The sequence below is a fragment of the Salpingoeca rosetta genome (genome assembly GCF_000188695.1).
Source record: "Salpingoeca rosetta unplaced genomic scaffold supercont1.5, whole genome shotgun sequence".
Taxonomy (NCBI): domain Eukaryota; class Choanoflagellata; order Craspedida; family Salpingoecidae; genus Salpingoeca; species Salpingoeca rosetta.
In genome coordinates, this window is record NW_004754929.1 from 1347552 (window position 1) to 1361365 (window position 13814).

Below are 13814 nucleotides of genomic sequence, written 5' to 3' on the forward strand. Positions count from 1 at the left end.
GGCGACTGACCTGCCCCGGGAATAGGGAGAAGAGCTGTGTGCTGCTGAGATCGAGCGGAACGCGTTTTCCAAGCGAGTTGGCCAAGCAGCCCTGCACCCGACCGAGCAGTTCCACACGATGCAGGCCACAGCAGTGTCAATTGCTTGCAAGCACGAAGGTTTGCACAAGACACGTGTGATGCGCACGTGTGTGATGTGGACGCAGCCCAGCACAACACCGATGACAAACAAACAACAAGAACAAGAACAACAAGAACAAGAACAAGAACAAGAACAACAACAACAACAACAATAACAACCACTGCGATGCGATATGGGGGCTGACCTCGAGGACAACGGAGCGGCTGTTGAGCCGGCCCTCCGCTGCATCCACACACACGCGCCCGACAACAAGCACCGGCGACTGCACACAGCGGGGTGGGGCGAATTGGTGAGTTAGGCGTGAGACAAGGAGAGAGTGTTTGTGTGAGTGCGATAGTGAGTGAGCAAGTTAGTGAGTGAGATAGTGAGTGGGTGAGCAAGTGAGTGGGAGATAGAGAGATAGAGAAAAAGTGTTTATATACATCTTTGTATGTGTGTATGTGTGTGTGTGTGCGACAGACAGACGGACGGAGACAGACAGCAACGCCCATGGTGCGTCTCTCGCCGTCAAGCCATGTGAGCAAACGGCGCCTCAACCTGTGATGGAAAGTCGACGCTGTTGAGCTGCTCCAGCACCTGCCGTGGTGTCAGCTCCTGCTGCTCTTCATCCCCACCTTCGTCCTCTGCGCAGTTGCGGCACATGTGTGCACACGTATGCGTGTGTGGATGCGTGTGTGTATGCGTGGGCTCGTTTGTGAGTTGGGAGAAGTGAGTGCTGGCAGTGGGCCGCACGCCCCCTCGCGCAACGTTGAGGACTATGCAACAGCAGCACATTTATGGTACAAAGAATAGGCACGAAACACGACACGTGTATTCACCATGAGTTCCCCACCTTCTGACTTCTTGAGCGCAATGGACTGCAATTTGTGTTTTCGGATGATCAACTCCGCCATATCCTCAATCCGCACATCCAGCACTGCACACACACACACATGGACACAGGTAAGCGTGGGCAGAGCGCAAGCGGTCGAGGGTATGAGCAGAGGTGCACGCATGTACGTGCAAAAGCAACAACACCCACATACACATACACACGCAACAGGCACACGCACGCGCCATGGCGTCGAGAGCCAATCACATCGTGATATCATTTCCCCTTTTTGCTGAACTCGCATTGTTGCTGCGCTCGTACCTTCTGCTCTGTCATGCAGCTTTTCAAACATGAAGCGGTATGTCTTCTCCAGCGTGCTTGGAAACACTGGCATTATGGAAGCAGACGCAAGGCAATGCGCATAAACACATACACAGACGCACGTGCGAGCGAGTATGCAAGAATAAGAGCAACGAGATCAAGAATGAGAGCAACGAGATCAAGAATAACAACAACAACAACAACAACAACAACAACAACAACAACAACAACAACAACAACAACAACAACAACAGCAACAACAACAGGAGCAACGAGATCAAGAATAACAGTACCTGACACGTGCACGTTCTGGCGTGGGCCATCGCTGGCAACTTCAACGGGCCGCTGTGAACGCGGGGCGCATTGTTGTTGTACAGATGTGAGTATACGCGCGAATATATGCGAACATCGCAAGTGCAAGTTGCATGTCCGCAAGACCGAAGCACTGTTCGATGATGCACTGTTCCACGAAACACACAAACGTGAAAGTACACACGTACACACGAGCACACGAGCGCATGAGAACACCCACCCACACACACGCCCTCTGTCGTGTCACCTGTCCTGGGTTGAAGGTCAGCTCGACGTGCCCGGCGTTTGTGCGCGTTGCTGGTCAGCCGCAATCATCGCATCAACCACACGACCAAGGAAACAACAATGGGTCAGCCTCCCAAACAACTCACTGTGTTGCGTACCGCAATCATCCAAACACAGTTCAAGTTCCTGGCGCAGTCGGGTGGGTGCAGCCCTCTCCCACAGCCATCCCCAAATGACTCCAGTGACCCCAATGACACCAATTACACCACATGCACGCACCGTAGTTGGCGGATGCTCGAGGTGACTCTGCAGGAAGGCTGGATGCTTGCTGGCTGGTTGGAGTGCCCGGGGTGTTGGGCGTGCTTCGTGCACCACCCACCGACCGCTGTTATGGCACGAATGCGCACGCAGCGAGTAATATGGCAGGGTTGGTGGAACTAAATGAGCTTGTCAATGTTGCGCATGCGTGAGCAGCAAATGTACACAAAGCAGCATGGCAATCACACCCACGACACCTGCAACACGCACCCGCACACACACACACACAATGCATACGACGCATTCGATCGATGGCGGTGAACACAGCCCGCACACGACATGCATACCTTGACTGCTTGCGGGGAAGCGAAACTCATGCGCTTGCGTGATGACTGACCAAAAGCACAACACCAAGAGAGCAGGGATATCAAGTTGGTGAACACATCAGTGAGTTTGAACTGTTTGTTGCAAGCAAGGCGGCGTCAACGCAACACACACACACACACACACACACACACACACACACACACACACACGCACACACACAACACAGTACAACACAACACATACGTACACACACACGTACACTTCAACTCGCCCCACCACGTGCAAGACAGCCGCACCTGCTTGGGCTTCTGCGCGCTGGTCTTGATGGCCTCAGCCACATCTCCAGAGAGCCCAAACGAGCTGACAAGCGCATTGGCCAGCCTGCACAGGTACAAGAGTAGCAACCATGCGCCCGTGTGCCCCACCATCCACGGGGGTGCGTGAGTTTGTGTACAACAGTGGTTGTGGGGTGTAGTTGCGCACATCTTGTTGGCATCACTGCATTGCTGCTTGCACACAACACACACACACACACACACACACACAACACACACACATACATACACACACCCGGAGCCAATGGTTGACTTGTCGTAGTGCACGGTGGGTCGTTGCGGCGTGACTTTCTGAGACATGGTCTTGGACATCTGCGTGCAGTCATGTGCGTGCGTGCGTGTGTGCGTGCGTGGAGTTGGGGCGGTTGGTGAGAATTGGAGTGGGGATCGAGATGGGAGGCTAGTGCAGCATTTGGCAAAGCAGCACTCACGTCCTGCGCGAGCTGCTCCAGGGCGCTTTGTGTGGGCTTATCGCCGAGTTGCTTGGACATGAAGAATGCGTTCCACTTTACAGCCAAGTCCAGTGGCTCAAGTCCAAAGCGGTGACACAAATCGGCACCTATCAGTGCGTGCGTGCGCATGTGTATGTGCATGTGTGCACGTGTGCGTGCGCATGTGCGTGCATGTGCGTGAGACAAGGCGTGCATGACAAGGCGCTGTGCGGCTTGCGTTTGCCAGCATCGCGAGTCGTTCTCATCGGTCGCCAAACACAAACGATGCCAAAACGAGTATTGCCTTGACTTGCGGCTGTGCTTTTGTGCGTACATTGTCCTATGACTGCGTCATCGTCCAAGGTGATGCCTAGCTCGCCAAACTGCTCCTTGATCGCCGTCTCCATCGTGTGTGTGGTGGTGTGTGTATGGTGTGTGTATGGTGTGTGTGGTTGGTGTCCTTCCTGTGTTCTCTTCTGCCTGTGTGCGGTGTTCTGTGACGGTGACCTGAACCCTGCACTGCCTTCGCTCTCTGACTGTTCTCGCGCTCGTTTTGTGCTTTGAGCTTTTGGCGCCAAAACGCTTCTTGTTGGTGCTTGCTTGGCGAAAACGTGTGAAAACGTGTTTACCACAAGCACTGCAGAGCGGATATGATGAAGAAGATGAAGATGATGAAGATGGCGGGAAACGAGGACGAAGCAGACGACAAGCAGCAACAGACCTGCGGCGACAAAGGGGCAGCAAAGGCAGCAGACGCGACGATGCATGTGATGACGGCGGAGGAGTATGAGCGATACGTCAAGGCAAATCCACCCGCAAAAGACAGTCACGGCAGCAGCAGCAGCAGTCACGGTAACAGTTGCAGTGGATACGATGTGAAGAGGAAGACTGTGAAAACAAGCAAGGGAGAGGAGACCATCGTCTACTGGACAGCTGCCACTGCAAGTGAGAAGGGCAGTGGGTCATCTTCGTCTCCTCAATCACAAGAACCAGCGAGCTCCGGCTCGTCATCGTCAGGCACTCCAACAACAAGCTCAGCGCCCACACACTCCGCATCGTTGTCATCATCATCATCATCATCATCAGCAGGAGCAGCATCAACAACAACAGCAACAACAACAACGACGACCAGCACGACCACACCGGCAGAGCCGAGCACGCCCGCCAAGCAAACAGGCTTGAGCCAGCCGAGCACTCCAGCATCCTCAATAGGGCCGCGGTCAGTTCGCCGGCGGGGCGGCGGCCTGCTTTCCCGCCCAGCGTCGTCCATGCTGCGCAAGCGCCCCAAGATGGAGACAGAGGAGCTGCGCAAGCTCAAGAAACAGCGGGACGCGCTCAAGGAGAAGCTGCGCAAGCTGGAGCTGGTGCGCACGTACCGCAGCAAGCACGACACGGCAGACTTGGATGAGCTGATTCCAAAGTGGCGCGGCGTGTGCCAGCAAGCATTACAGGACCTTGCTGATTCCAAACCAGATGTAACGGTCAAACAGCTCATCACCCACTTCAACATCCCGCCCAAACTCCTCAAGTTTGACATGGAGGACGAAGAGTTTATCGACTGACCTGTGTGTGTGTGTGTGTGTGTGTGTGTGTGTGTGTGTGTGTGTGTGTGTGTGTGTGTTGTGTTGTGTGTCAGCGATTGCTGCATTTGCCGTTGTGATTTGTCAGTACTACGCTTATCCTTAAATACTCTGCTTCCTTCTCTGCACCTTGCTTCTTCTCTGCGCTTGCCCACGCTTCCGTGCTCAGGCAGTAAACGATCACGCTTTGCACTACGTAACAGAGCTTCTATTGCTGAACACACTTGCTCTCGTGTTCGTTTGCACAACAGACACAACAGTAGGGGGCCAAACACAACACAAAACACACCACCAAGTTACATGAAGAAGCTACTCGCAAACGCACACACACACACACACATATACACACGAAAGAAGGCGAGCCAAAACACAGCAAGAGTGTAGGGAGTGAGTCGAGCTCATGCGCTGGAAGCGTCGTTGTTCGCGTCCACTTTGCTCAGCTGTGAAAGACAAAACCAAACAGCACCGAAATGGAAACAGGTACAACAAGGTGATGTGAGTCAACGCACCGCAATCTCTTGGTGGTCCGCACACGCATTGCATCGCTATCCAACCCCCAATGCGCGCGCGCACACACACACACACACACATGCGTGACAGCGTGCAGGGGTAGAACTTACGCCTCTGTCAGCTGTCTACTGACCTCTTGCGAGACGAACGTGGCCAGGCCGACGGTGCTCTCCAGCAGCCGCTGCGTCTCCCGCAGTTTGTGCAGCTTCCGGTCAAGCGCAATCCGCGACTGTTGCCGCTGTTCATGCGCCCACACACACACACACACACACACACACACACACACACACACACACACACACACACACACACACACACACACACACACACACGAGTTGCATGCGGTGGATGACATGAGTGGGCAAGAGGAGGAAGAGAAGGAGCAAGGAGATGAGATGACATGACATGTGCGTATCGTCTATTGTGTTGTGCTGGCGGTGTTGGAGCAAACACAACATGATGGCTGCTCAAGTGGTTTCATGCTTGCCACCAACCTTGGCATCCTTCTTGATTCCGCAGACTGTGCAGAGCCGGTCGAATTCAGCCTGCAGAGACAACGACAACGACGATGGAAGGAACAATGATGGGAACATGGGTGAGTGGATGAGCACGCATCATCTGCATCGGTGGCATGCACGCGCAGCGACAACCTCACACACACACACACACACATGAACAGGGCCATGATCAAACACAAGCGCAAGACCTTTCACCGAACATTGCACCCAAATGGCTCCACACACACACATACACACACACACACACACACACACACACACACACACACACACACACACACACACACACACACACCCCACCACCACCACCACCACCACCACCACCACTGCCAAGTGCATGTGCGACTCACGGGCGGGACGGCCGTGCTGAGCATGCCCTCAACCTCAATCAGCTCACGTCGCAGCGTGCCTTCGTGCAGAAACACCGTTCTCGTGCCTGCGCGTGTCGAATATTGCATGCAGGGAGGTGAGGATGCGAGCAGAGCACGGAGAAAAAGTGGCGAAAGTGACGGGTAGCAGAAGGGAGTGCAGCACTTCGGAGAGATGCGCCACCACGCGTGTCACACCAAAGAGCGCAAATGCACGACAGCAATCCATCACCCCGACTGCCACCCGATCACGCACAGTCGCAGAGGGTGCGCAGGGCGGTGGCGGCCTGGCGAAGGTGACGCGTCGGTGACTCGAGCGTCACATATGCCATCGTGTGCTCACGCACATCCTTTAGCTGTGTGTGTGTGTGTGTGTGTGTGTATCCAAGGAAACAAGAGGGGATGGCAGCGGCGTGTGAGAAGCACACCGTAAGACGACAGGGGTGCGGATGGGAAGGGAGCATACACCAGCCTCACAACCACACCAGCAGGCAAGCACGGATAAACCACACACACATATGAACACAAATGAACTGACACATACACATGAAAATACACATCGCATGCATACACACCCCTGCACGCCAGTGGCGCACCTGCGAGGTGATGGTGACGTTGTCTTGTGTGCAGAGCGTGACGAGTTCACGCAGGAGGCGGTCCATGGGCACGGCAGCGTCAAGGTGCACAGCGACCTTCAGCTTCTCAAGGGCCTTCAGCACGCGCTCGCGAAGAAACTCCACGTCCTTGATGGGGGCGTTGGCAAAGGCGGCGTCGAGTTCCGGAATGCGGATGCGCGAGTCCTTGAAGGACAGGGTGTCCAGATCGCTCTGTGGGCGCACGTATGCACTCGTGCGGCGCGCAAGGCTCAGGCCTGGCCAAAAGCGCAACGCCAGAGAGAGAGAGAGCGAAATCAAGGGAGGTGAGGGGTGTGGAGGGAGGGAGGGAGTGAGGCAGGGAGGGAGTGAGTGTGTTGAGCAAGTGATCAAGCAGTGTATGAGTGCGTGTGTGTTTGATTCGAAAAGCGCCGGCTGCACGCCAAGGTCTAAGAGTGTGTGCAATACCAGAGTCGCTGAAGCTGATGTGCACGAAGATGGATCCTTGCTCGAGCGGCGTTTGGTTGCGGGAGAACAGGTGGATGTGCCGGAAGCCTGCATTATGCAAGTAAGCGCGCGTGTGGGTTGCAATGAGATGGATGAAGGAGGGAGGAGGAGTACAACTGGTCACCATGGCCACACACACACACACACACACACAAAAAAAAAAAAAAAAAAACACAGCGCGACGCACCCGGGCGCAGGCTCTGCACAGGGATGGCGGATTGCGCAACAAAGTCGTCGCCTGAGATGAAGTCGCTGTCGTAGACTTCAAAGTACACGAGCGACACCTCTGTGATGCAGTTGGTGCAGTTGGTGTGTTGAAGCAGGGTGGGGACAAGGGTTACGTGATGAAGGGTTGGCTCAACATGCAGGTGGTTGCACACAGGTATGGCAGAAGAAGAGCATCAGTGCATGCATATACAACGACACTCGCTATCGCACCCACACCCACAACCTGAACACACACACACACACACACACACATTAGCGCTGCTGACCTGGGAAGGCAACATCAAACTCCATGACGTCGCGATCGGACCAGCGCGGGTTGAAGCCGTTGTTCTGCACAACAGAGGACTTGGACTGCAGTGTGGTCATGTGTGTTGTGTTGTGTGTGTGTGTGCGTGTGCGTGTGCGTTTGATGCGGTTTGTGTTAGAACAGCGAGGCAATGGTGGACAGAGGTCGAATGTGTCAAAAATCACGCAAACAAACAAAACAAAGCAAAGCAAACGAAAGAACCTTCCACAGACCTGCTTGTTGTCGCCCCGAAGCCCAAAGATGGTGACACGGACGTACGGGTCAATGATCTCACCACGCACATAGTCGTGACTTTCCCGCTGCAGGGCACGCAAACACCGCAGTTCACAGCACGTGTACACGTGAGTCAGCTGTGCCGCATATGCAAAGCAAACACATGGATACAAGCGAGAGCACTGAAACTCGAACGACGAGCAGGGCTGGAGACGAGCGTTCCTGCATAAATTGCACGCAGCACTCCTCACACAACCCCTCAAATGCCACACAGCTTGCGTAGTGTGTGTGTGCGTGCGCGTGCGTGTGTAAGTGTGGGTGTGTGTGATGTGTGTGATGTGTTGGCAAGATAGCAAGCCTACCGCAGCCTTTGGGAGGTGCTGGCCAGAGAGGACGCGGATGGTGATGGTGCGCGACTGCTCGATAGGAATGGTGGACGGAACAGCCGGATTGAAAGTCGCGGAAGGGTCACGCAGCTCCCGCGGTTTCAGAATGTACCCGCAACCGCCATTGTCCGCAAACTTGCCCTGAAACACGGCACGCAACCAGCACACGTGAGAGCCATTGTGCAGCAAGGCGTCGAAATGCAGCAGCCGCATGGAATTCCGATGACACCCACCCCTCTGCACCCACACACACCCACACACCCACACATATTCACACACACACACACACACTCTCACCTGGTTGAGGTGCATCTCCGAGCAGGGGGTCTGGTAGTTGAGGGCGACGAGCTGGCAGCCGGCGTTCCACATCTCCTGCGGCGGATAGTTGCTCGAGTCGATGCGGAAGCCAGAGGGGTACACACCTGCACCGCAAGCACACACGCATGGCGCGAAGGAGCAGCGGTGGCCATGGTGGATGACAGCACGTGTGAGCGTTGCTGGGACGTTTTGCCCCACAAGCACACACGGGGGCACAGATACATCACGAGAGCAAACATAACAAGAGAGCAATAATTGTACACAGCCACACACACACACACACACACACACACACGCACGCACGCACGCACACACACCCACCCACCCACACACACGCACACACCCACCCACACGCACACCCACACACCATCAGCTACAGAGGCAATGGAGACACACGTGCGAGCTGGCGGATGTTGCGCTTGACGAATTTGTCGGCGGTGAGAATGTCGTTGACAAGTTTGTGCGCTTTCGCTTCCCCAAAGGAGGACATGGTATTGCCGGCAGCAGCATCCAGATTGTCCAGACTCGACGCTGCATGGTGTCATGATGGGTGAAGGTGGCGGTGCACGTTTGTGTGAGTGCGTGTGTGTGTGTGTGTGTGTGTGTGTGTGTGTGTGTGTGGGTGGGTGCTGTTTTCGGGCGCGTACAGCTGTCGCAAAGGCTGTGTTGACAGCAAACAAGTTCCAAGCAGACAAAAGTGGAGGTGATCTTGATTGGCGGTCCGTGCATGTAGGCAGGCGTGTTGCTCACGGTTGAAGTGGACGGATTTGAGCGAGACAATGTCTGAGAATTCGCGGGCAAGCTTCATCTTCTTCTTCTTGCTCGATTGCTCCTGGAAGTCGCGCAATGAACGTGAACAATAACCATGGTGTGATGTTCCACGCGACCAAAAACAAAGCGTGTGATGTTGTATACACATGGACGAGTGAGAACAAGTGATGACAAAATGAACGAAGCATAAACAAACGCGCCTGGCTTCTCTTTCCATGCACAGACAAATGAATGTGTGTGTATGTGTATGTGCGTGTGGGTGTGTTTGTCTGTGCGTGTGTGTTGTGTGCACGCACCGCCTTTGCCTTGAGCTGCTGCTTGACATCCTTTGGCTGCTTGCGGAAAACCTTCTTCTTCTGCAGTGTGGAGTCAGACAGCGCTAGCACACCAACGTAGCAGCAGGAACAGAGGGAGAGGGTATCGATGAGGGAATTATGTGATGGAAGAGCAGCAAGAACAAGGCACTCCATGATAACCATCGTGTGTGCGTGTGTTTGTGTATGTGGACGCGTGTATGTGTGCGCGTGCGTGTGTTGATAGTTATGTTGCGTGCAAGCATAGATGCATGTGAGCGCAGCAGCAGCCTTCGTACCTTCAGACGACTCGTCTTCGTCAGAGACGGCGTCGTCGTCCGCATCTGGTGGAAGTTTCTTCCCCTGCAGTCGTCGCACCAATTAAGCAGCAACATCAGCATCACGAGGGGCCATGACAGGTACTAACGCGCGATCAAGCCATCCTACAACACCACTGCAAATGTCACATGCATGTGCGCGCGTGCGTGTGTGTGCGTATGTGTGTGCGTGCGTGTGTTTCTGGATGTGAACAGACCTTGACAATGACTTTTCGCTTGAGGGCCTCTGGGGACGGCAGCTCACGGCAGCCGTCGGGAACAACGACAAGCGCATCGCCAAAGATCTCCTTGATGTCACGCGCCATGATCTGAGTTTGGAGCATATGCATGTTGGTTGGGGGGAGGCAATGGTCAGTGTTGGTTAGAGGACAAGGCGAAAGGAGACAGAGATGGTGAGTGAGAGAGCGAGTGAGTGAGCAATGCAGATGCACGGCGGATATAAAGCGCAGTTGGGGACTGGGCAACACGCGCACATAACGAAATACACACACGCACACGCGCACATGGTCACCCCTTGAGGTGTACATGCACAGTAACAAGTCCACGCATCGCACCTTCTGCTGCTCGATGCTGAGGTGGTTCTCGATGGAGAGGATGAGTGGAAAATCACTGGCGTGGAAGGCGTATTCGTGGCACGCCTTGAGCGCATCCCGCAGCGAAATCTGTACACACACACACACACACACACACACACACACACACACACACACACACACACACACACACAATAAACCCACACAAGAAGAACACACGCACAATCAACACACACACACAATACGATAAGCACGTACACAAATGCATACGTTTTCGTCATGTGAATGGATGTATACATGCGATGCATTGGTGGTGTTCATTGGCGTTGCGCAGAGCTTCGCCAGCCAACGCTGCCAACAAAAGCAACACGGTGCGCGCACCTTGCTGGTAAGGGTGTGTCCGTGGTAAACAATGGGCTCCATGTTCCACTCGTCGTCGCCGTCCCACACATCCAGCTCCTGTCCGTCAAGCAGCGAAAAGCAAAGACACAGCAACCGCGAGAGGGGGGGGTGAGACACAGCCTGGTTCAGCGCATGACGAAGAAAAGGGACACAAGCAAAGCGCAAAACGACGCTAGCACCACACAGCAGCAGCAATAGCAGCAACATGAGATGCACATAGCGACAAAACACCCACAGCAGCAACGCACCACACATCTGCAGCCGGCAATGAGGGCGCGCTTGTACGCCTCGACATCTGAGGGCCCACGGATCTGGTCGTCGGTCAAGTAGGTGTTGTGCGACGACGCAACGTAGTACTCGCTCAGGGGGCGTGTCATGTCCTATCGCAGCCATGGACAGCGTCGTCGGTAGCGGTGGTGGTGGTGGAAGCATTGGTTATGTTGCCGTCAAGGGTGGGGGGAGGGATTGGGCAGGCATACAAGTGAATCAACGTGCTTTCACAAGCAAGCACACTCAGAGCGGCATTTACACACACACACGCACAAGAACTCAATCGCACCCATCACCACACACACATCCACACGCATCTACACGTCCATACATTCACACTCAATCACACACATCACCACGACAGACCTGGTAGACGCGTTCCTGGTGGTCTGGGTTGTACGCGTTGCCGTAACGGGTGAGCAGCAGGCGTGTGAGCCCGTCCACACCGAGCAGGCCATCCTGCCGGGCCGGCTCGTGCTCTTGGATCAGCTCTGCGCACTTGCCCTCAGGGACATCCTCCATCTGCTCGACCTTGAAAAAGTGCGAGAGCTGGGCCGCGGTCATGGTCACGTCGTCGTACGTGTCGAGTCGTGAGGAGGATGTGCCTTTGTGCGACCGGTCCAGCTTGGCTGATTGGCACCGCAGCAAGCAGTGGGTTGGTTGGATAGGAGAGTAAGAGGAGGAGAGAAGGTGATGAGATCATGTCGACGTGTGTGCGCGTGTGCGCGTGTGCATATGCGCGTGCGTGTACGTGTTGGGGTACATGCTGTAACAGTAGCCAATGCATCGCAAGCTCACGCGCCAAACGTGTGCACCGCGCACACACAACACAACACGCCGCGCACACCACACCACAGCGTGACACGGAAACTCACAGCTGCCGTATTGGAGCATAATCTCGCCAACTTCCGGCCGTGTCATGAGCAGCTTGTAGAACTTTGCAAACTCCTCATAATCGAGCTTGCCGTACCCCGCGGTCCCGCGACGGTCCGTGTCAGCCTGGTGGTGCCAGCCATCATGGTAACGATGAGGAATTGGCGGGACGGTGGGTAAAATGTCAGCGTGGGTGCATGTGTGTGCGTTCATGTATGATTGAGATTGCGATGCCAAAGGTGCGTGCGTCCTTGCGTGCACGTGTGTGTGTGCGGGTGTGTGTGTGTGTGTGTGCGGGTGTGTGTCTGTGTGTGTGTGCGTGTGTGTGCAACGACACGTACTGCAAAGAAGCGGGTGGAGATGGTCTTGGATGGGAGATAGACGTTGAGGCGCTTCAGCAGTGTCTTGATCTCGCTCTGACATTTGAACAAGCCACGCATGATTGGATGGAGTTGGTGAATTGGACAACGCGAGTGCACATGAGCATCAAATCAAGCGCAAACATGGGCACACGGCACAACATCGCATGGGTAAACGCGAGAAGCGTCCACACGCACACACGCACACACGCACACACATACACACAGACAACAACAACAACAACAACAACAACAACAACAACAACAACAACAACAACAACAACAACAACAACAACAACAACAACAACAACAACAACACGAACTGACGAGTGAAAGCTGCTTGTCGTTGTTGGCATCGGCCTGCTCAAACAAGTCGCGAAGCCAGCGCGTGCGCTCTGAGTGCTCGTCATGTTCAACATCGTTCAGCGCATATTGCCTGCAAGGAAGCCATGAGTGCATGCAAGCAACACGACCAAGTAGTCAAGGAGAAGGATCAGTGGATGAGGTTGAGAGCGGGCACATGCGTGCAGAAATGTGGTCAGCACGAAAAGAAGGGGGCAGACAGGAGCAAAATCAGGGGCCAAAGATGCATTGTGACACATGTGTACACAAGCGGGTGACGCACTGGTTCTTGTGGGCAAAGTATTCGCAGGCCAGGATCCACGCGTCGTAGTCAGCCTTGGAGTGTGCCACAAGGTCGAGCGTCTCAAAGGTCTACAGCGCGCACATACAGCGTGAGCAAGCATACTTCGTGTGGGGACAGCAGCAGCGGCAAGGTGTGAGTGTCGTCACACACGTACACAGACACACTTGTCCACGTGTGCACCCGTGGGTTTGTGCTGCAGAGGCAATGTTGTTGGTGTTGGTGTACCTCTGAGAAGATGATGGAGAAACAGTACTGTTCCCGGGGACCGCCAAGCACAGACTGCCGCTTTTCGTTAGCCTGCGAGTAGCTGCGCTCAAAGGAGTGCGTCTTGCGCCCGCGGCTATCAAGGTGGCGGAAGAGTGGTGGGCGTGGTGAATGTGAGGAGACTGAGCAGAAAGGGCGGCGCAACAGCAGATGCAGATGTGTGCAAATATCTTGCAGAAAGACACACACAGCACTGCATCTATCAACCCATGCACCATCACCCGTGAACAACTTCACACATACACACAACACACACACACACACAAAGGCACAGACACAGACACAGACACAGACACAGACACAGACACAGACACAACACACACACACACACAACGCACAGACACAGGACACAGACACAGACACAGACACAGACACA

General features: G+C 54.6%; 3 protein-coding genes across 3 annotated transcripts in view; 1 reads left to right on the forward strand and 2 right to left on the reverse strand.

Moving 5' to 3' along the window:
• PTSG_02360 (uncharacterized protein) overlaps positions 1-3568 on the reverse strand; it is a gene marked incomplete at both ends in the record, with an annotated part of 6391 nt that extends 2823 nt beyond the window's left edge. The window contains 13 exons of the mRNA XM_004996791.1: positions 11-91; positions 326-403; positions 679-764; positions 974-1057; positions 1274-1339; positions 1567-1618; positions 1833-1882; positions 2090-2195; positions 2416-2460; positions 2692-2776; positions 2966-3042; positions 3162-3289; positions 3496-3568. Coding sequence (XP_004996848.1) covers positions 11-91; positions 326-403; positions 679-764; positions 974-1057; positions 1274-1339; positions 1567-1618; positions 1833-1882; positions 2090-2195; positions 2416-2460; positions 2692-2776; positions 2966-3042; positions 3162-3289; positions 3496-3568 — 1011 coding nt within the window. The remainder of the gene's footprint in view (positions 1-10; positions 92-325; positions 404-678; positions 765-973; positions 1058-1273; positions 1340-1566; positions 1619-1832; positions 1883-2089; positions 2196-2415; positions 2461-2691; positions 2777-2965; positions 3043-3161; positions 3290-3495) is intronic.
• Positions 3569-3746: 178 nt separating this feature from the next.
• PTSG_02361 (uncharacterized protein) lies at positions 3747-4788 on the forward strand. The gene has a single exon (XM_004996792.1). It carries the CDS (start codon positions 3812-3814, stop codon positions 4721-4723), a length of 912 nt encoding a protein of 303 aa, XP_004996849.1. The 5' UTR covers positions 3747-3811; the 3' UTR covers positions 4724-4788.
• A 146-nt stretch (positions 4789-4934) lies between these two features.
• Positions 4935-13814, reverse strand: part of PTSG_02362 (uncharacterized protein) — a gene marked incomplete at its 5' end in the record, with an annotated part of 9712 nt that continues 832 nt past the window's right edge. Inside the window, 26 exons of the mRNA XM_004996793.1 lie at positions 4935-5181; positions 5385-5489; positions 5746-5796; positions 6120-6205; positions 6394-6493; positions 6734-7008; positions 7199-7285; positions 7425-7523; positions 7732-7816; positions 7985-8071; positions 8348-8512; positions 8669-8793; positions 9086-9220; positions 9440-9521; positions 9757-9839; positions 10053-10116; positions 10289-10399; positions 10646-10753; positions 11006-11083; positions 11275-11406; positions 11663-11925; positions 12172-12295; positions 12511-12585; positions 12856-12964; positions 13154-13242; positions 13400-13514. Coding sequence (XP_004996850.1) covers positions 5140-5181; positions 5385-5489; positions 5746-5796; positions 6120-6205; positions 6394-6493; positions 6734-7008; positions 7199-7285; positions 7425-7523; positions 7732-7816; positions 7985-8071; positions 8348-8512; positions 8669-8793; positions 9086-9220; positions 9440-9521; positions 9757-9839; positions 10053-10116; positions 10289-10399; positions 10646-10753; positions 11006-11083; positions 11275-11406; positions 11663-11925; positions 12172-12295; positions 12511-12585; positions 12856-12964; positions 13154-13242; positions 13400-13514 — 2875 coding nt within the window. The 3' untranslated portion in view covers positions 4935-5139. The remainder of the gene's footprint in view (positions 5182-5384; positions 5490-5745; positions 5797-6119; positions 6206-6393; positions 6494-6733; positions 7009-7198; positions 7286-7424; positions 7524-7731; positions 7817-7984; positions 8072-8347; positions 8513-8668; positions 8794-9085; positions 9221-9439; positions 9522-9756; positions 9840-10052; positions 10117-10288; positions 10400-10645; positions 10754-11005; positions 11084-11274; positions 11407-11662; positions 11926-12171; positions 12296-12510; positions 12586-12855; positions 12965-13153; positions 13243-13399; positions 13515-13814) is intronic.